The sequence below is a fragment of the Passer montanus genome, unplaced genomic scaffold (assembly GCF_014805655.1).
Source record: "Passer montanus isolate IOZ18808 unplaced genomic scaffold, ASM1480565v1 scaffold72, whole genome shotgun sequence".
NCBI lineage: Eukaryota > Metazoa > Chordata > Aves > Passeriformes > Passeridae > Passer > Passer montanus.
The window spans coordinates 2,524,042-2,544,630 of NW_024372370.1; the positions used below are offsets into that span (position 1 = coordinate 2,524,042).

General features: G+C 37.5%; 1 protein-coding gene across 1 annotated transcript in view; it reads right to left on the minus strand.

Moving 5' to 3' along the window:
* Positions 1-343: 343 nt before the first annotated feature.
* IPO5 (importin 5) overlaps positions 344-20,589 on the minus strand; it is a 42,034-nt gene continuing 21,788 nt past the window's right edge. The window contains exons 10-26 of the mRNA XM_039730437.1: positions 19,127-19,233; positions 16,652-16,776; positions 16,473-16,562; positions 16,211-16,384; positions 15,764-15,982; positions 15,215-15,298; positions 14,367-14,499; positions 14,152-14,273; positions 13,534-13,630; positions 12,892-13,064; positions 12,348-12,459; positions 11,687-11,742; positions 8,367-8,530; positions 6,764-6,804; positions 5,272-5,500; positions 3,638-3,779; positions 344-1,076 (exon numbers count right to left, since the gene is read on the minus strand). Of these exons, the coding sequence (XP_039586371.1) occupies positions 990-1,076; positions 3,638-3,779; positions 5,272-5,500; positions 6,764-6,804; positions 8,367-8,530; positions 11,687-11,742; positions 12,348-12,459; positions 12,892-13,064; positions 13,534-13,630; positions 14,152-14,273; positions 14,367-14,499; positions 15,215-15,298; positions 15,764-15,982; positions 16,211-16,384; positions 16,473-16,562; positions 16,652-16,776; positions 19,127-19,233 (2,155 nt within the window). The 3' untranslated portion in view covers positions 344-989. The remainder of the gene's footprint in view (positions 1,077-3,637; positions 3,780-5,271; positions 5,501-6,763; positions 6,805-8,366; positions 8,531-11,686; positions 11,743-12,347; positions 12,460-12,891; positions 13,065-13,533; positions 13,631-14,151; positions 14,274-14,366; positions 14,500-15,214; positions 15,299-15,763; positions 15,983-16,210; positions 16,385-16,472; positions 16,563-16,651; positions 16,777-19,126; positions 19,234-20,589) is intronic.

Here is a 20,589-nt window from a genome sequence, read left to right on the forward strand (position 1 = left end):
AAACAAAACACAGGCTTACTACAACAGGTTTGCTGCCTACCAGATCACGTTGCACATTTGCAGCTGGTACAACACTACATTTTATAAGTTAAGAAATGCAACTGCATCTGAACATGAAAAACATTTTAAAGTCAAGGTATGTATATTTACTGTCACACAAGGAATGCCATTAAGTTTCCATTCTACACACTCAGGTGAAAAATTTGTTAAAAAGTCAAGAAACAGAAAAGCATAAAATCTGTAATAGGCAACAATATACAAAGTTTCATATATAAAACTGTGACTTGTATAGTTTGTTATTTTCATCTTTTCACAAGAGAAAATTAAAAGAACCACACATCACTGAACTTCTACACAAGCTTCTTGTGTTTCAATGTCATTTATTGAGGAGTGAATGAGATACTGTCAGACATGCCAAAGAGACTTCACATTCAAGGGCTGGAAGCTGAACAGCTTTCCTCATTGAGTCACTGTACAAGTTGTTTTTGGGAATCGAAAGTGCGATCAATGAGGTCTTCATGCTCGATGTTTGTCTTCAGTTTTTTCATCTTTTGATCTACTACCTTGTTGGGCAGAAGGACACTTTCTACCCTACAAAGACTCACACTCCAATTCATACAATTAACACTAGATGTAGAAAGGTTTATCTGTTATAACGTACATCTACTGCTGAAGGTCTTATGTCTAATGAGAAAATTCAACTTGTTTCCCTTTCACCATCGTATGGATGGCTGATACCGTTAGAAAAATACTCTTCAGTGCTATTGTAGGGTTTACAGGAAACTTCTTTCATGTTGTGGGATAGAAACTGATTTAAACACCGTTCTGAAAGAATGCTTCTTCCTGCTGCCACTGCCTGGAGGTTGCAGAAGAATGGCCTACACGCACTACAGTTCTGGTTTTACTCAGAAAAGAAACAAAAGAAACCTAAACAATAGGGTAAACGTTTATTTGGAGTTAGTTTTCTTGCAGATGATAATTAAGGCCCTTCAAGCAGAGTTCAGGAGCTCCTGTATGGCTGCCTGTTGATCTGCATTGAGCTGTGATATGCATTCTGTCCACAGTCCTCCGGATGTCTAGAAAAAAAATGAGAAGTGGTCTTTATGCAGGCTGAAAGTGTACAAGGCACATCCTGAACTTTGCTATGTTTACAAAGCTCAACATTCACTCAGCTCATTCCTGTAATATACATGCCAAAGAAATACATGAAATCTTCAGTGCTACACAGGTTCAACTTGAGATGCTCCAAAAGGCTGAACAGCAGCAGAATAATTGATTTGGAACTCCTGGGAACTCTCTGTGACAACTACATGGGATAACAAATGACACTCATGTCTGTGTCAACCACAGCCTAAGCCATGTGATCATTTTGCACTAAAGTTAAAAGACCAATGTTCAGGTAAAACTGCATCATGCTTCTTCCACATGAGTGTTTTGGGCACTGGTGCAGCAGTAACAGACTCAGAGCTTCAAGGTGAGCACTGGGATTACAGCATCATGTGCTACATGAGGGTGTGCAAAGTTCTGCTGCCAACAGTGGGGCATGGTTCTGCAGTGAAAGGAAAGGTCAGCTACTTCCCAGAGAGAACTGCACAGCATCTGTCTGGGTAATGTAAACCCTTCATCTGTGCTACCACAGCCCTCAGCTGAGACATTAGCTTTTAAAGTCACCATCAGTGAGGACTGCTCTAATGGCACCAGAAAGTGCTGAATATTAATCAAGATTGAGGAAAAAGTATTTATTCACTTATCAATAGAAACTGGAAGCAATTGGCACCCTACTTTCTTTAGGATAATGACAGGGAAAAAAGTTCCAGGTGACTGACTTTAGGTCTTTAGATTGGCTTTTGCAATAACTGCATAATTTAAGTAAATTAAAAAAAAAGTTTAATTTATATTTGTTATTTTTTACATTCAAGTTCTATTATAGTGCCCTTTTCTCAAAGTTTAAAAAGTTTAAAAAATATAAAAATGGATTAAAAAAATTCAAAAAGAAATGCTCTCAAATGTAAGTTTGTGGGTTTAGTTTTAACTACCATTAGGTATTTTAGACTTTTCATCGCTGATGAAATATTGCAGAATTAAATGCAGTCTTTCCAGCAATTCTGATGCACATTTAAATTGATACTTTACACTGAAATATTTCTGGCCTGACATTACCTAAGCAAAGAAGTTCAAATAATGACCATGTTGATCATGTTAGACACTGGCAGTGAAACAGCTTACTGAGATCATTAAAAAAAAAAAAAAGTCTCCTGGAATCTGGGAAGCAGGAGCTTGTTAGCAACTCCACAACCTTGAAAATTCCTATCATAGTATAACACTCTGATAGTTAGTAAGAATACCAAAGTCTTACAGCTTTACTAAAGTCAAAATACTGTGTGTGAAGAGAAATAGGATTGGTAACACTGTGCTAAAATTGTATTTTTTAAAAAACATGACTTAAGATTTTGTTTTTCTCCTCAGTCCAAAGGTAAATCATTCAAACAATGCTTATGGTGTTATATTAAAGTTTCTATCAATCCTGGACAGAACCAGACGTTGTTTTACACAACTAATCTATACATGTATGTGCCACTGTATTGTTAAAAAAAACAACCTTGATGATTTGAGGTAAAGTGAACAAATGCATTAGGTAAACCCTAATACAAAGGTGCATTCCTAGACTTTGAGTACTAACAGCAAGGATTTGTATCTGTCAGGCAGAATCTAGAGCAGTCACACTACTTTCACTTTGAAACTTGCTCAGTTTCCTTCTATTTATGCCTTTGGAATTTTAACAGCTTTTTCTACCAGACAGAATGGATCTCTCAGGCTGACACATGCATACAGGTGAATTGATTCCAATATCAAGTGTTCCGAAAATTCTTGAATCTGAATTTTGCCAAAGCAGGTCAGGTAGAAAGCCAATAATTGAAGACCAGCTGCATAAAATCTATGCTTTTTTATGAGCAAGATGTTTACCTGGCACCATTCTCTCATTAGTACTATACCCACCCAACAACATTTAGCCCTGGAACAAATCTGCACTATCATTTGCAGCACTGTAGAGAAGCACTGTTTAAGTACTTGGACATCCCTACCATCATTGACTCATTATGGCATAAAGGAAGTGAACCTTACAGCAGGTCCCCAAAGGCAGGGAAAACATCAAACAGCCACCTATATTTGCACAGGATTGAAAAGGGCAGTAGTAAAATAACTTGTAGTTTGCACTCGTTCTCTAACAAAGAACCCAAGCTGCTGCTGTACTAGAAAGTCACCACAGGATGCTGGTGACCCTTACAAGAACAACATCTTGGATAAAATCCTGCAGTACCGTTCACTGATAAAAGGACACAAAGATTTCTCTCCAGATTCTAATTTCTGACTCAGAAAAAAAACCCACAAAAACTACTACTGGCTCACATATTAATCATCTTGCTGCATGAAAGCTAGTTATAGTTATTTTATTCAAGTGCAAATGTCACCAAGTTTTATCATTAATCATTCAAGGAACATCAAAGGTTCTCCAAGATCACTGGTTGAACCATTATTCTCTAAGGAGATAAGGCTCTCAAAACTGGTTTAATAGTTTAGTTCCTTCTGCAAGCAGATTTTGAATGTTCCCTTTATACTTCAGCAAGCATTTATTTACCTGCACTTGGCGAACAACGTTAGCCAGCCGCTTGGTACATGGATCTTCATGTTTGATAGCTTCGTGGATTTCACCATCCGCAATTATACCAAGTATTCTGGGAAGGTTGGAATTGTTGGGACCGAGGACAATTGGGTTATTGCTGTTACAAAAGATATGTTGCAAAGGAATTAATGTTTATCTAAAAATAATGTAAACACTTTACACGTAAGTGAAGTGATTTTGAATGATCTTATTCTAAAGCTGCTTATTTAGGTTTCACACAGCTGAATAAGTACGCACAGCTTTGTTGCCTGCTGACAGCATGTTCTCCCTTCTGTTAATATTTAACCAGCTGATTCTTTACTCAGCCTAAACTTTATCAGGAAGAAGTTCTGAACTTTACAGAATGGCTGAGTTCCATGCAGATGGAACTGAAAATAGTGTGACAGAAATACCCTGCCTAAAAGGACTTATTCCTCTCTCTGTGCCTCCCAGGACACTGTGTTACTGGAGTCAGGAGTGCTGGTAACTTCAGCTCTCTGCCAGCACTCTCCATGACACAGCAAGCAAGCAGTTCTGCTCCCTCTTTCCCAGCCAAATGCTGGAGTGGAGGAGTATTAGCAACCAGGAATTTGTGTGGAACACATGATCTGCTTCCAGCCCTGCCCCCTACCATTGCTGGAATGCAGAGGCTGTGAATGTAGCACTGGCAGAGCTCCAGAGAAGCAGGTAGCCAGGCTGAGCCACCTGCACAGAGGTGGGTACAGAAGTGTGTTAGTGCTGCAATTCTCAATTTCTATGCTCCTGTTCACATGCACACCTGGCAGCATTATTCTGGTGTCTCTCATCTGTATCTCACTGTTCTACAATCAGTCTAGGGACCTCAGTTGCCATTTTTGAGACTCTGCCTTAATAAAGCACCCAGAGATACAAGGTATTCACAAAATAGAAAAGACTGTAAGAAATCTAAGTTCCTTCCCTTATATTTTTCTCCTAAGATGTAATACAGAGCCAGCAACAATCTGCTTACTACATAACACCTCAGAGGACACATTTTTTCACTCCTTTATGAAGTGCATCACACTAGAATAACTGTTTACCTTTTTTCTTCCATTTTACCTACAGGAGGGAGCACAAACCCTAAGAATAAACTGTGGGATAAGATGCTTTCAATGATAGCTGAAATAATTATTAAGGGAGATAGCACTGTACAATGAATTGTTCCATATTATTTCTCTACTTTATACTTCACTTTGCTGGAAAGTAAAAGGGTGCAAAGCTACTTAAAAGAAAGCTGCAAGAGTATGTGTGCTGTTTGAAGAGAAAAAGCCTGACCAGTTACTGGTCATGATATGTAAACAGAGTATAAAAAAAATTTCCCGAAATTTTCTGTAAAAGTTTTTTGCAGATCCTTTGTCATTATGGATATATAAAGCAGCTAGGATTTTTTTTTCTCAGCCATACAGACACTATTTAGGACAAGAACAGTAACTGTTTAAAAAAGCAGAAATAACATCAGGAAAGGCTCAGTTCTGACATTTCTAATTATCTTCTCTAAACTATATGTAGATTAACCTCCTAGTTTCTCAGTTTTGGAAAAAGAGGGCAAGGAAAGAACATGCAAGCATGCATTAGTGAAGACTTTGCCTTACCTCTCAAGTAAGTCACACAGATAATTGAAAGTATGAACAGCTTCTTCTTTGTCTTCATGAAGTGGAAGCCATGATAACCAGTGTGGAAGGACTTCTTCAACATTTATACAGTCAGGTTTGAACTTCATTATCTTTCCTATTGCTGAAATGCAGTTTTCTGTTGCATTGACATTCTCTTTGGCTTTGGCATCTGGTGACTGAATGACTCTCACCAGCAATGGAAGCGCCTCTAATTGTTAAAAACACAAGAATGAAGTTTAACTGCACAATCAAGCTATACTTTATTATTATCACAAATTCTGCTTGGGATGATTGCATGTATTAAAACCAAGGTTTTTTGTGTTACAAGCACTAAAATCTAGTCATTCCAATGTTCCACCGCTTCTAAATTCTTCTCTGCTCAATAATTACCATATGAAAACCAAACAGATAAATAAAGCTCTGCAAAGAAACAGAAGAAAACAGCCACTACAAAAGCTTGAATTTGCTTTAGAAGTTCAGAAGAAAATTATGTTCCCATGTCTCTCAATTGGAGTTATGCAATCTAAAACACACAGGACACTGTAGATGGTAAGCATTATCTCTTTCATTGAATATGGTCTATAAACAGAGGAGGAGGAAAAGCATTGCTACACTGACATTCACTGTGAATGTCACTCCTTCATTCAGTGTGAACTATAGTACACATCCTCAGTGTATGCCTGCTGTGTATCTACTGCTAGTGGGCACATCTGAATATAAAAATATGTATGGATGTACACATACACGCTTCCCACCACTAAAAGGTGCCCTAGGAAAAGGTCATAGGAGTAATCTCACCTGGTGAATCAACTTGGCATAGTTTAGATCATAAAAATCAAGGAAAGGAAATGTCTTTCAATGGAGGAAATATGCCAGTTTTCTTCCTAGGTTAATAGCAATTATATTTTTTTTCAACAGTCATGTGGATGATCACACACATCCTTCTAAATGAACATTAATGTCACATTTTTTGCTACTAGTGTCCATGCAGACTTCCAAACACACTATACACAAGCAGGAACAATTGTCCTTGTGTTCTGCTAAAAATAAAATGCTAAATGTGTGAAATTCTCTATCAGCACAGTAAGCAGGTAATGGAATTGTACAGAAAGAACACTTCAAAATAACTCTAATTACTGAGGAAGAGTAAGATCTCACACTTCTGAATTTTGATGAGTAAGTAGAAGCTTTGCAGTTAAAGAATACACAATCCACTTTCTATATTAAGTCTGCTACATTAGATTTGTGACAAATTAAGCAGCTATGGAAAAGCTGTTAAACATTACAGAACTACAGAAACATCAGACCTGCTAGCTTATGTGTGTTGAATGCAGGATAATCATGCTGGACTATTCTCCAAAGCAGAGTTTGTTTCAGAGAGGTCTACAATGTCTGGGACAACTGAGCCTGCATTTTATACCTCAGGTTTTCACGACTGCTGAAGCTAAATCTCATCTCATTTATATCCTACTCACTAATACAGTGACTCTGTAGGTATGTGTGTCCTTGCAACTGTAAAATCAGGAGGGCATTAAAATGAATCAGCATAATTTTCTCCCTACAGCCCAGACAATTTTTCATCTTGTCTATAAAACAGATGCATTCTCACATATATACTGTGTTAGATAGACCTTAAAAAAGTATTTTGACAATGGAAGACCCATCTTCTATAATGTTATGCTTTTCTCCAAGGACTGACTGCTCTGAATCTGGCACCACCCAGTTTTGAGGCTACTGATGTAATTTAGGAAGAAATCCATGCAGTTGATTGATACAATTTTCACAGAGAACAGCTAATTATATTCTTCCACCAACAGAATACAAGCAACCTTGCCAGTTTGATCAAGTGTAACATTGTATCCCCACTGAGAAAGTGACTTGTTTTGCTGTAGTTTTTCCTTCCATCATGGTTCTTTGCTCTTTATGAAATCTGCTTTTCTCCAAGGACTGACATCAGGTAACTCGCATGCCATTTACAAGTTCTTGCTATATTCCCCTGGACTCTAAATGACTGCCAGAAATGCTTATATCAAACCTCTGCTTTTTCCAAAAAGTATTTACATACTGTTCAAACTTGCAAAAGAACAATATGCCAGTGCTATACATCAACTAGTAAAGAAAATAAGTTAAAAATAAAAGCCCACACACATGATGTTTTTCAGAGATACAGCAAAACCTGGGGTAGATAATGTCTCATGACATGGATTTGTTTCTAATCACAGCATATCTTCATCTGTTAAGATAAATCACAAAGTTCTTTCATGTATGCACTAAAGGATTTAGAATACTTTTGAGGTATCTGCTAATAAACTGTATGCTGTAAAGCTGAAAGTTTATTTTACCTAAAATTCCACTTCAGGAGAAGCCAGGTGTCTGGGCATAATCAAGGATTATTTGTCCAAGTACAAAGAGAAGGATCAAAGATTTTACAAAGTTTAAGTGGGGTAAGATAAAGTGTAATTAATGAAAAATAAAATTAGACTTTAACAGATGCTAAAAAGCTCAAAAAAATTCAAAATCAGAACTGTCTAGACAATTCTAAATTTTCATGCTCTTAATGATTCATTGCAAGGCTTCCCACACTGCTTTTCCTTTTCTTTTCAAAAAGACACCTTATTCTGATTGTTATAATGTAACAGTTATATTAAAAATGAAAATTACAACCCTGATGGATGTAGGCAAGACTTGTGTCAATCCCTATCAGATGATTCTTATTTTCTTACATCACCTAATTCAGCTTTCATTTAATATTAATGTGAAACACATATTTTAAATACATACTTAGATGACTATATATTTTCTTAAAAAAAAAACAACCCTTTGATAGGGGGTGCTACTTAGTGCGCAAATCTCAAGAAAATTAAATTTCTCAAAACAGTTGTGTCTGTCAGTGATCCTGAGTCTTGCAACACAGATTTTAACAGCACACAGCGACCCTGCTCAGAAAGCACAGGGTAACAACTTCATCCTTGAAGTAGAATAAACCTTCTATTTTGTAAAACAGTAATTGCTACATTTTATCTACCAATTTCTCTACAATTTCAGCATGTAAGGCATATTTAATGCATCAGAAAAAAATAACTAAATTCAAATTAAAGAAAAACAAGGTACTTACAATTAGGTTGACAATTAGTGGAAGTAACCTTTCAAACCATGGCAGTACCTTCTCCTTGTAACTACTGAATATTGAGTGCAAAATATCTGATACTTTAGTCAAAATATAAACATCACTGTCATCCTGAAAGAAAAAGGATACAATTCACATGAAGACTAATAATCTTTAATGGAGTGGAACTCACATAAAGTGTTAAGGTGTCTAAACTAATGGATAAAAATGGGTTTATAACTTTTTTGTAGTCCCAAAACCAACTTTTTTTTTTTTTTTAAAGTTCACTAATTTTCAATTATTTGTCTAACTGCAGAATGATAGAATAAAAAAATGGTTTGGGTGGGAAGGCACCTTAAAAATCATCTTGTTCCAGTTCCCCTGCCATGGGCAGGGACACATCCCACCAGCCAGGGACACTTCCCACTAGACCAGGTTGCTGAGAGCTCCATCCAACCTGGCCCTGATCATTCCCAGGAATGTGGAATCCACATCCTTCTCCAGGCAACATGCTGCAGTGTCTTGAGGGACATCACTTGTTACTGTCATGTGGATATTGAGACACTGAATGCAACTTTTTTAACATGGCCATCCAGTCACTTCTTATCTGCTGAATTAATCAATACGGATCTCCTCCAATTACTGACAAGGATGTTGTGTGGGACCCTCTTAAAGGCCTTACAGAAGTCAAGACAGATCACATCAGTTGTTCCTTAACCCATCACACAGTCACTCCATCACAGAATCCACTAAATTAATCAGACATGATTAGCATTTTGGAAGCTGTGTCAGCTGTCTCTGATCACCTCCCTGTCTTCCACAGCTGCCAGGAAATGTGTTCAAAGATCGCTCTGGGCAGAGTGAGACTGACTGACTGGTAGCTCCAGGAGCGCTCCTTTTCACCCTTCTTAAAAATGTAAGTTGATTGCTAGAACTCAGTGGCCTAGGACTTGTTTCAGGGCCAGAAAAATCAAATTAAGACAAAACTGTCTTGTGCAAATTTGCTGCTTCAATGGGTTCCCTTCACAGAAGGCAAAAGGCCTTTTTCTTCTTCTGTACCTTACCTTAGATACCCTAGGAAGCTTTTATGGAAAAATAAATGGATAACTGCCTTTGTGACAAAGATTGCGGCAAAAATATAACAAATATTATTCTCTTTCTCTTGTTGTTTAAATTAATTGCTCACCTTGCCCGGTTAATATATCAAACTGGTTAAATAAAGAGCTTTACCTCAAAGCTATCAATTCAAGTACATGTGAGGATTATTCCCTGGACATACTTATGCTGGGAAAACCCTTAACTTTCTTCTACAGCAACTTCTGTTGTACTCAGTATGGTCCCTTTAACCAGTTTATACTTCAACAGGCAGGGAAAACAGTACAGCTAGTTTCTGGTCCCTAGCGACCTTCGCCTTTCTCACCTTCTGGTGACAAACTAGTAACTATTTCTTGTGCAACAGGCAGCTTCCCACAACTGGATATTCAAACCCTTCCTAGTGAACCAATTTCTGCATCATCAAGGCACAGCTCAAGCAGGAACCCTGGAACATGCACACAATGACATTAAGAACTGCTCCAGCACACCACAAGGTCCACCTAGCCTGGTACTGCCTGTTGATCAACAGTTGATTACAGATGCTTGGGGAAGAGAGTGTAACTCTGGCTTGGTGTATGCCTTCTGCTCTCTACCAAATCAGCAGTTTAGTTATTGCTAAGTGAGAGCTGGATCTGAAACTACTGTTTGAACTTTCATGACTTCTGTGCTTCTTATATTTCTGCTGCCTTGAGGTACGGGCTACATAAACATACTCTGAGACCAAAGCTGTACATTCAAATGTTATTACTCAATTGTTAATTCTGTCCAAATGGCAAGTGATGTCCTCATCCCACACCTCCTTTCACAGGGTAATGCAGCCAAGTCTTTCTCCAGACTTTACAGAACAATCAGAAAACATTACAACATTTTTAAAAATGCCTTGCAACTCTGTTGCAGAGTAGGGACTCAGCTTTTCTGAAACTGCTGCCTGCTTGCATTTTCTCTCAGTACAGAGTGACACACAGGAAATAAAAGAGTCTTGGAGGCAACAAAAATATATCCTCTTGAATGCTGGCCTAATTCTAAAAAGCCTAAAAAGAGGGTCAAGAACCACACTGTTATTTAAGACAGTATTTACATATGGGCATGATTTCTGGAGTCTGCATACAAGTTAAACTCATGTGATCAAGCTTCATATCTGCATTGTGCAGCAAAAAAATTCCTTAGTTCTTAAATTTACTGAGCATCCTTTGTCTCATGTTGTAAGCAGCAGTCATTCGTTATTACTCTCTCTCCATACTAATAATGATTTAATAAAATTATTGTATCTCTTCTACAATCACATCTACTTTAAACTATTAACTCACTTTTGTACCCTAGCGTGCAAGTAGTTAAGTAATCACTTTGGTATTCCCTCATAAGCAAACACATGATGGCAGCTGTTTATCCTGCTGTCTTTTTCTGGTTTTGGGCTATTCTTTTTGAGACAGGCTACTGACATGACACACCAGATGTCTTGGGATCAGAGGTATAGAGGCCCAAGGTTAAGAGTCACCCAGCTTGCAAGGCTCAAAGAACAAGCAAGTCAGCAAGGCTAGACCTAAGGGACAACCTCATTGCAATCTACAGCTTCCCCGCTGGGGGAAGAGGAGGGGCAGGCATTGATTTCTTCTCTCTGGTGACCAGTGACAGGACCAAAAGGAATGGTCTTAAGTTGTGTCAGGAAAGGTTTTGGTTGGGTATTAGAAAAAGGTTCTTCCCCCTGAGGGTGTTTGGGCACTGGAACAGGCTCCCCAGGGAAGTGGTCACAGCACCAGCCCGACAGAGCTCAAGAAGCATTTGAACAATGTCTGAGGCCCATGGTGTGACTCTTGGGATGCCCTGTGATGAGGCAGGAGTACAGACAATTGTGGCTCCCTTCCAACTCAGCTTATTCTGTAATTAAGTAGTCTGCTGTCAAATCTGTATTAGTGTTAATGTCATCCAAGAATTATTTGAGCAGATGAAGAAAATAAAAAGCTATATCCTGAACTTCTTACTTCAGCCTATCAGACAAGGAAACCTTTCAGATTTTCTAATTCAAAAATGTAGTGTGACCCATTTCTTACTGTTTTGAAGGGCTATGGTAACAAGATTCTTTTATGAAAAAATAATTCTGAGGACACACTATGCCCTAAATGACTCAAAAGCATATTTCTGCAATATTTCCATCCTGGTGCTTGTAGAGCAGAAAAACTCTTCAAACTAACTTACTTCATCTTGTAATGACTCTTCAACTTGCTCATCATAGTCTTCATCTTGTCTTTTCACTAAATTAAAAGAAAAAAATTAAACCACTGCCTTTCTATAAGTGCGTAAGAAGCCTGTGAAAGGAAAAAATTATGCAGAAACAAATTTAGAAAACAGGAAACAGTAGCTGAAGATGCAACAGGAATTTTCCATTTTTAAGAAGTTTCACAAAACTTTCAAGGAAAAGGAAGAAGTACAGGATAGTCCCGTTTAAGAATGTGTAAAAATGCACATGAAATAAAAACAAACACACCAGCTTGTCCACAAAGACAAGACAAGAAAAGTGCTTAGAAACAAGAAACTACTACTGCTTTGAGAAAACTGCAGACTTCAGAAGAAAAAAAATCATGGAAACGGTAACACCATAGATGTGCACCGTCTTTCAAGTAAATCTGACACTAACTTCTGATTAAACTACTGTATTGCTGAAAATGATGCCATCTTCATCCTCCAAGAGCTTACAAATACAACTCAAGGATTCTGTTGGTTCACAGTCCAATTACTTTACATAAATATACAAATCAATGAAACTGAAACAGATTTTTTCTTTGTGTTCAGAAATAATTAGAAATTGTGCTTTAAAGAACAGCCACATCCCATGTTAACAGGATTTGTGTTAACTTACCCTGTCTTAATTCTTGATTTTTAAAGTGCTCTTCTAGTTTTTCTTTCAGTATTCCTCCAAGTTCTTCAAAGTGTTCGTTGTTAAGGCATCCATCTCCCATTACCTCAATGCACTTGTGAAACAAAACAACCAGTTTGTCAGCTTTAAAATTTAACATGAGCGGTCTTAATGAAATCTAAGCACACAAAGAATATTAATACTCTGGATCACTAGCAGGAATAATATTAGAAGAACAGTCATACTGTAATCAATGCTCAAATTATACAAGTAAGGCACAGCACCATTGTACATTTCATACTTGTAATTTCAGTTGCTTGTGGTTAAAATGAAAAAAATTGGTAACTGTTTTAGGTTACTACTCTGGTATTCTTGCAAAACAAAATACAACTTTTTCCAACAGCTGTAACAACATTTATAGTCACAACAAATTTCCTGTAGAGAAAGCCTTGCATTTATTCGAGCCATTTAAAGGAACACCAAACATGCCCCTTCTTATTTCAAAAAGCTACAAACAGTAACGCCATGAAATTTGTAAGAATGTTACCTTTGCAAAAGAATGCATTATTTCTGAGAGGACATCAGACTCTGGCTCTGTCCCAATGGCTTTGATGAGAGCATCACACATGAAGTGCCACATCTGCGTCAGGTACTCCGGCCCACGAACCCTGGCACATTCAAGGAGGAGGGGCATCGACTCTGCGGCTGCCACTCGGACACGTGTCATAATTAAGGAAATACAGCAATCAACACCAACCAAGTGCTTAGAATTTAAGACCCCACCACCATAATGAAGTTCCTAGTTTCTTACCCGAAACTCATTTCATTACAATCCATGCATTTGATTTCTTAATTATATATAGATTAAATCATAGGAAAATTACACTGCCTGCTCTTCAGAAGTGGTTTCAAGTCTGTTTCAGGATATGACAGAAAAGCTGTTAAGTTCTCTTCTACTTTGTTACACAAACATCACTCTTTCTACAGATTGCTCATTTAAAAACAAACTGGGGGGAAAGTAGGAATACATTGCCTAAAATAGGGTGTGTAAACCAGCATTCTCTGAAACCATTTCTGCTACAGTCACAGACTATTTTAACACTAACAATTTCAATTCATTTAGGAAAACAGCAAGCACAATTTTGATTCTAAGTTTCTGTTTTCACAGTGGAATTTGTTAATAGGATATCATCATGGAAATAGAACTTCAACAATGGAACCATCAGCTTTACAACTTGCTCTGTGTATTCCACAAATCCTTCTTTTAGCTCTTTTGCATAGCAAACCTGAAAAATAGAACACAGATATGCCTCTTTTAAGGGATAATACTTACATTTTTCAACTATGTAAAGGTGAGAGGGAGATTGTTAAAAGTGCAAGGGTTTTTTTAGCTTATTGTAAAAAACATGGAATAATCCATTTCCCTTCCCCCTCAACTATGGTAATTTGAGAATCCCTGATAGCAGCATGGGTTGTCACTCTTAGGGCATGCATGTATTTTTCAACCCAAATTCCAAAACAGCCATATTTGCAAAAAGGAACTACTTCTTAACATATCCGATTTCTTTAAGTTTTGCTAACAAAGGAAAATCATCTGTTCATTTAAAAAATCTTACACTCCTAAGTAAATAAACCATTTTTAATCAAGTAAACCACACACAACTAAGTGCCTAGTAATCCAAACTAAGCAGTATCACCCCAAACACTCTTTCATGTGAGACAAAAAAGAATATTTTGGTTACAGATTTTGGCTTCAGACTTGATTGACCAGAAACACATAGATGACCAAAACCATTTTATTACTCACCAGCATTTGGCACGCAGTTGCTTTTTCTTCCAGACCTGCAGTTTTAATTCCAAAACTCTGCTGATCACCTATGCTTACAAACTCCCAACCATCATCATCGCTCATGTTCTCCATATCTTGTGCTGTTATACAGAGGGAAGGAAAAATAATCAAAAAGTGCTACAAAATCATTTATTTCAGAGTTCTTTACAAGCAAAACATCATCTTAAACCTACTGTCTAAAAGAGCTACTTCAGGTTTAATGGATGCAGTCTTCATTAAAGGTCCCATGACAACAGGAAGATACTGCTGAAATTCCTTTCCAAGAATTTTACACATTCTGGCCCATGCAGAGATCATGTAAGAAATCTAGAAGAGAGAAGGCAGAATTTTCATGTCCCACGTTTTATTTTAATGCATATTTAAAAGGAAAGCATAAAGGAAATACATTACACAATAGGACTTTGCAAAAGAATTTGTCAGCAGTCCCTAAAGCTTATTTCAAAGAGAAGTAATCCAACATGCAATCCACATAAAAATGCATCTTCAAAAGACATTCCAAGTCTAACAACACCTTGACAGCACCTCTGATTGAAGTTGCTATACATGTAAAAATGTGATAGTGTAAGATTCATGATTGCATTGCAAGTGCCTGTTCTAAAAAATACTTTTTTTTGGTGAAATATTTCCCAGATTTGAACAGTACTACCAAGCCATGTTCCTAAAAATAGTAAAATAGAGCAAAAAATAAAAAAGGGTGCAGTACTATGTTTTCAGAGGAGTATTTGTTTTCAAATACACAAGCTAAAATAGCTCTCTACTCATTAGAACAGCTGCTTAACAAGTCTTGTTGATCTATTTATAAGAAGGTGACAGCAAGCTCAAATTTCTTCTGCAAATCTAGGTCCTGGAAGTCTCATTTCCTAACCATGCTCCCGTGAAAGATTCTAGGGCCATCTCAATGTCAGGTTTTGTAAGACAGGCTGGACAACTAGCCTGAAAGGCCAGGGAGGGGGCAGAAACATCATGTATACAAGGAATGTTTTTAATACCAACGAGCTACAGAGACACAATTTTAACATACCTGTGGATCATCATCTTCTAGATCACTGAAGTCTGTTTGTGTCTTCAATAACAGCTGCATTACATCTGATGCATCCTGCATAAACTAGACACAGGAAACAACTACGTTTTTAAAGGCAAATTAAGATGCTACTTCTCAGAGACTTAAATGCTCACTTAAATTAAACTTTTTCAGGCTTCCACATACAAAACTAAGTTCCCTTTGAACTGCATACATTTTGCCCCTGACACTGCCTAAATGTGCTGCTGTGTCATTTTAGTTAAGGCAAAAAAAAACCCCAAAAAAACCCTCTCAGTGGAAAAAAAATTTTTGCTTTCAACATTTTTCAGTATGACAAGAATTACTTAAGCTACAATAAGATTCTATTGCAAATTTGTGAACCTAACCAGCAACACAGTCACCTGAGAAATGGAAACAAAGACAAGCACAGAAATCAGCAACAATATAGCTGTATGTTTAACAAGAGATTATATTAATTCAGTGCTAATACCACAAAAAATAAAGGCATTATAAAGCATATTTAGACCATTCTATAAAAACTAAGCTCACCTTTTCTTTGCCAACAGCAAGACCAATTAGACTGATGCATTCAATAGTCTTTCCTCGTAAAAGTCTTAATTCCTTCTGAACAGCATTTTCAACGATGTGTTTTAAGGAGGGCATAAATAAATCATAGTAGGGAACAAACTTCTCCTCCACCGTATCTGCAACTGATGCAATTGAAGTCACAACTTGCTCCAGAACTAGCTTAGTGCCTTTCTGTATCAACTTGGAAAGAAGAAGAATAAAGTGTTATATATTAAAAGCACACATTTTACTTAAAAGCATGCCAAATGTAAAAATCTGCTTTTGCACATATGCTAATTCTCATCAGTTTTAGACCAACACCAGCAGATATGTGTACTGGCTCATTTCTGAGGTCTTAGTTCAGCTATACTTATTCTGCTTATGTGACAAGGTTACCCTCCATCAAACAATTTATTCAGTGCATTATACCTCTTGTAATTTTATCACCATAATGGAATGAAGATGCTTCACTAGATTATCCAAATATGGAATAAGCAGTGACTTGGGACAATCTTCAGTGAAGTTTATGAGTGCTGCAGCTGCATGGGCTTGAACACGCTGGCTGCCTTGATCCTCCATGGTTTGAAGTAGAGCTCCTATCACCTGAAAAAGAAATACTCCTTTTCAGAAAACAAGTTTCTGAAGGGGACGTAATTTTACCACTTGTTTTCCCTACTACTCTACTACTTGCCTTCTCATGAAATTTCTTTTGAAACCCAGGTGCAAAATCAGTTGCCATTTGTCCAACAGCGTTACAAGCAGCGTATCTTACTCTGGGATGCTGAAAAAGTATTCCCGTTGAACAGTTAACAAGCAGTCACAAAAGCAGAAATGAAAACAATTTGAAATAATTACTAGAACAATACTCACAGGATCCTGAAGGAATAGCAAAACAAAATTAACTATTTCATTTAAAATTCCCTCCATCTGTTGGTGGCAACCTTCTCCGATGGCAGAGAGTGCCATCAAGCCAGCATGCCTGTACTTCCAGTCAGCTACAGGAGAGTGAAAATGAAGTGTTACTCATTTTGGAAACTACCAAGGACCACAAAGATTAATCACCTTTTCTTTGCAGAGGCTGAGGGACACAGAAGGAGGCAGAGTGAAGAACAGGAGATGGAAGGAAAGTTAATGCATCTACTTGATTTGTTAAATACATTTCCATTTCCCTCATACATACTTCTAGAGATGCACAAAAAACTGAGTGTCTAATCCAGACCAAATCCAGAACTAGAAAAAAGAATTCTTAACTGCTGGTACAAGTACACATATAGTGCTAATACCTGGAAACCGCATTTAATTAAATGAGCTGACCAGGCAAACATCAAGACAGTATTTTAGTATTTTAGTATTTTTTTTCCCTCTCCCCCATCTTTTTTTCTGTTTTAGTATCATTGAAAGAGCCCATATCTTCCTCAAGAAAAAGGTCTAAGACCCAAACAGTATCTGAATTTAAAACAAACAAATGACTTGTATTAAACTTTCCAGCAGTCCTCGGAACAGCCTAAATTTACACTTACGATGTAAATTTTCCCCACCTCCAAGTCATATTAGGTTATTCTCAGAGTAGTGGGTATTGTTGAAATTAATCTTTCATGCCCCTCTCTCTTTCTTTTGAGCAACATGTGAGAAACTCCAATTTATTTTATTTTTTTTTTTTACAAAAATCTTTCTCTGTGCTAGAAATCATTGGGATTACAGAAGAGAAAGCCAAAGGAACAAAGAGATTTACCAAATGACCTGTAGGAAAGGCATGTTACAGAACTTATCTCCCAAAGTAGCTCAATATTTCATTATTGCTAATAACATATTGCACTCCTGGAATGAAGAACATCACAGTTCAGAGCAGTAGAATCCTCACACTCAAGCTTCTGTCTGACCAGAACGCGATGAAGTATCAGCTTGACAGAGGGTACAACAGAAAGGCAGCAGTTTATTTTGCCCTATTTCAGTTCATTAGATGTTCCTAGTTAAGCCTACACATCGTCACCCTCACTGCATTACTGTTAGCATGTATTCCAAACTTGAAATTAATGAATCTACAAAATGAAACACAATCTTCTTTGGACCATCTGGCCACTCAATCGAAACTCCAAAGCCTTAAATTATTATTTCAATAAATAATTGTAAGAAAGAGGGGATAGGAGAAGAAAAATTTGACTTCTGAGAGTACTGTCACTATGTTTTAATCTAAGTGTCTTCATCTTTCCTCCCAAGTCCCTACCAGGGAGAGCTACAGCAACATCATCTTAATTTCTCTCTTCCAAAGAGTATTAATGGTTATGGACAGCTCTGACCCACAAGAAAACAAGCATCAGGCATGAATTGCATGACCTCCCCTTCACAGGAGTCAGGTCTTTCAGTGATTATTAGACTCTACACTTCTCTGAATGTGCTACAAAATTTGCTAGTTGCTAGTCTAGAAGCTACCAACACTGAGTCAGGTTAGCTCATTTCATTAATAAAACTTTCTTTCAAAAAAAAATATTAAACTTTTAATTCCAAACAGACTTTGTAATTGTTCACACACAGCAGGTGCTACCTTGAGTAGCCCTCTGTTCCATACCCAAAATGCTAACAGCCTTTTCTGGACTGGGTTTTAAACCAAGAAGGCAGAATAGTACCCAGAACTTCTGTGTTATCTTCTACTCCAAAGGCTCAAACCACAGGTCAGGTGAAAGAACTTGAAAGCAATGCACAGTATTTTTTGAATCACTGGCTGAGCAGGCATTACAGGTACTTTAAGAGGAAATGAAGTATACAAAACAACTGAAAAGAATATATAGAAACACCTCATGAAACAAGCATTAAAATCAGCATACCAAATAGACAGACAGCCTACCAATGACCTCAGTCCATAAAATTCCAGGGGAAAAAAATCAAGTTTTCCTCTATGAACTGTAACGTATTAAAATTTCATCTCAATGCAGCACTTCTGAAGAAGCAAAACCACTGAGCTACAGAAAAACAGGTGGCACTTGAGACAAACAAGGTACTGTGAGGGTCTGTTTAGGGATTTAGAATATTCTGAAACAGAAAAGCCCCAAGTCTTCCCTTGTTTTTATGTAATTCCCAGTGTTTAGAAAAAAAATTGTTTTTATGACATCTCTGCTCAGCTGTTCATCTACCAGAAAAGGTGTTGTAATACACTCTATGTAAGTTTAATAAATCAGTCTAAGTATAAAATTTCAAGTTCACAGCATTTACAGTTTTTGCTGCTGACATCAAAAGTGGAAATGTATAATAACACATCAAGTAGCTAAACACAAAGACTTAAGAGGTACTGAAGTTCCTGGAAAGCACAGAATTGTTAAAAAAATAATAAAAGAAAACGCAGCTACTTACGATTCTGAAGCATTTGCATAATATGCTCTTTAATCATAGGCAAAACAAGTTTCCCTCCAAGGCCACATGCCATCCTGTCCAGCGCACTCTCACCAGCCACTGCATTGCTAAATATTGATTACACAAATATCAGTGGTGTGATATCTACAATAAAACAAGCAGTCCAACAGAGAGCTCTTCCCTGCAGTTCTAGTCTTCAAACTTTTGCCATCTGAAAACATGAGCCTCTTTAAGTAAATAAACCATACCCAAATTTAAAAACACACACAACCGGTCACAAAATGGATATTTACTGTTCACTGAGACATGTGTTATCTGCAGGCCACTGATTAAGTCTACTACCAAAGAAACTTGAGTCTTACTAGCACTAGGACCAAAGGTACAGACTGAATTTCACAGCAGTTACATATACCCAGGAAGGTGAAACTAAATTTGCAGTGAATGAAGCAATAATATTGGCCATTCCTTTTTGTCATGAGAACATAAACCAGTTCAGACTTGCTATGATTCAGGTGAACCAGCAGAATTCAAACTTTTGGCACACTAGAGACCTTTCTTGGATGGCTGTACTCAGTAGCATGGTCTCTTGTCAATGACTCGGGCAGAAAACATCCAGTCGAGGTGAGGAATTTGTGGCTCTTGGCCAGTTACAGAAGTTAGAATAGCCCAACATTATCTGTGCAAAGTGATTTGTTCCACCCAATGGAATTATTCCCTACAAAAAAGCAAGAAAGTTTCCAGGACACAGATAACTACTGTTTCAGTCTGGGTATGGCTGGCGGTGTGGCAACTCAAGGTTATTATAGTCCATCCTAGACATCCACAATGATGAAAAAGTTGAGTAATGGTGCACAAAGGGATCAATCTCCCCTTTCTTTCAAGTTTCAGTCAGTTGGGTCAGAAACAGTCTTTGTATTACTATGCTTGCATCCCCAAGTCTCATTACAAACTATAAATAATCAAGAAACTCACAAGCTGTGAACAAAGGTGGTTGTGAAGAGATATTGACAGCATTGTATTTGTTCCTCAGATTGGTCATGCTCAAATAGACAGACACATCACCAGCAGGACAATGGAGCTCAGGCACGCAGGGTTAAACTGGAGCAAACTCATTAAAGTTAACAGCAGCTTGCAGCTGAAATTCCATTCCTCGAGCTTTCTTCCCACCATTAATTCACACATTTGGTTTCAAGAAACAAAGACAGTTTATCTAGAAAAATGACCACACATCTTCCTCTAATGTTCACAAGGCTTTTGCCAAGAAAAAAGGAAGTCGGATTAATCTTTTCCTCATTTAGAATTTCACTCCTTTATAAAGTTGAAGCAATAAAAAACTGGAAATGCTAAAGTATTCCCTGCTGCTTTTGTGTGGGCTGACTCATATCCCCATTCATCAGATCTGAACACACCCTAACTAGGGCGCAGCCCAGTGATCATTAGCCTGTTCCTGGGTCTGCACAAAC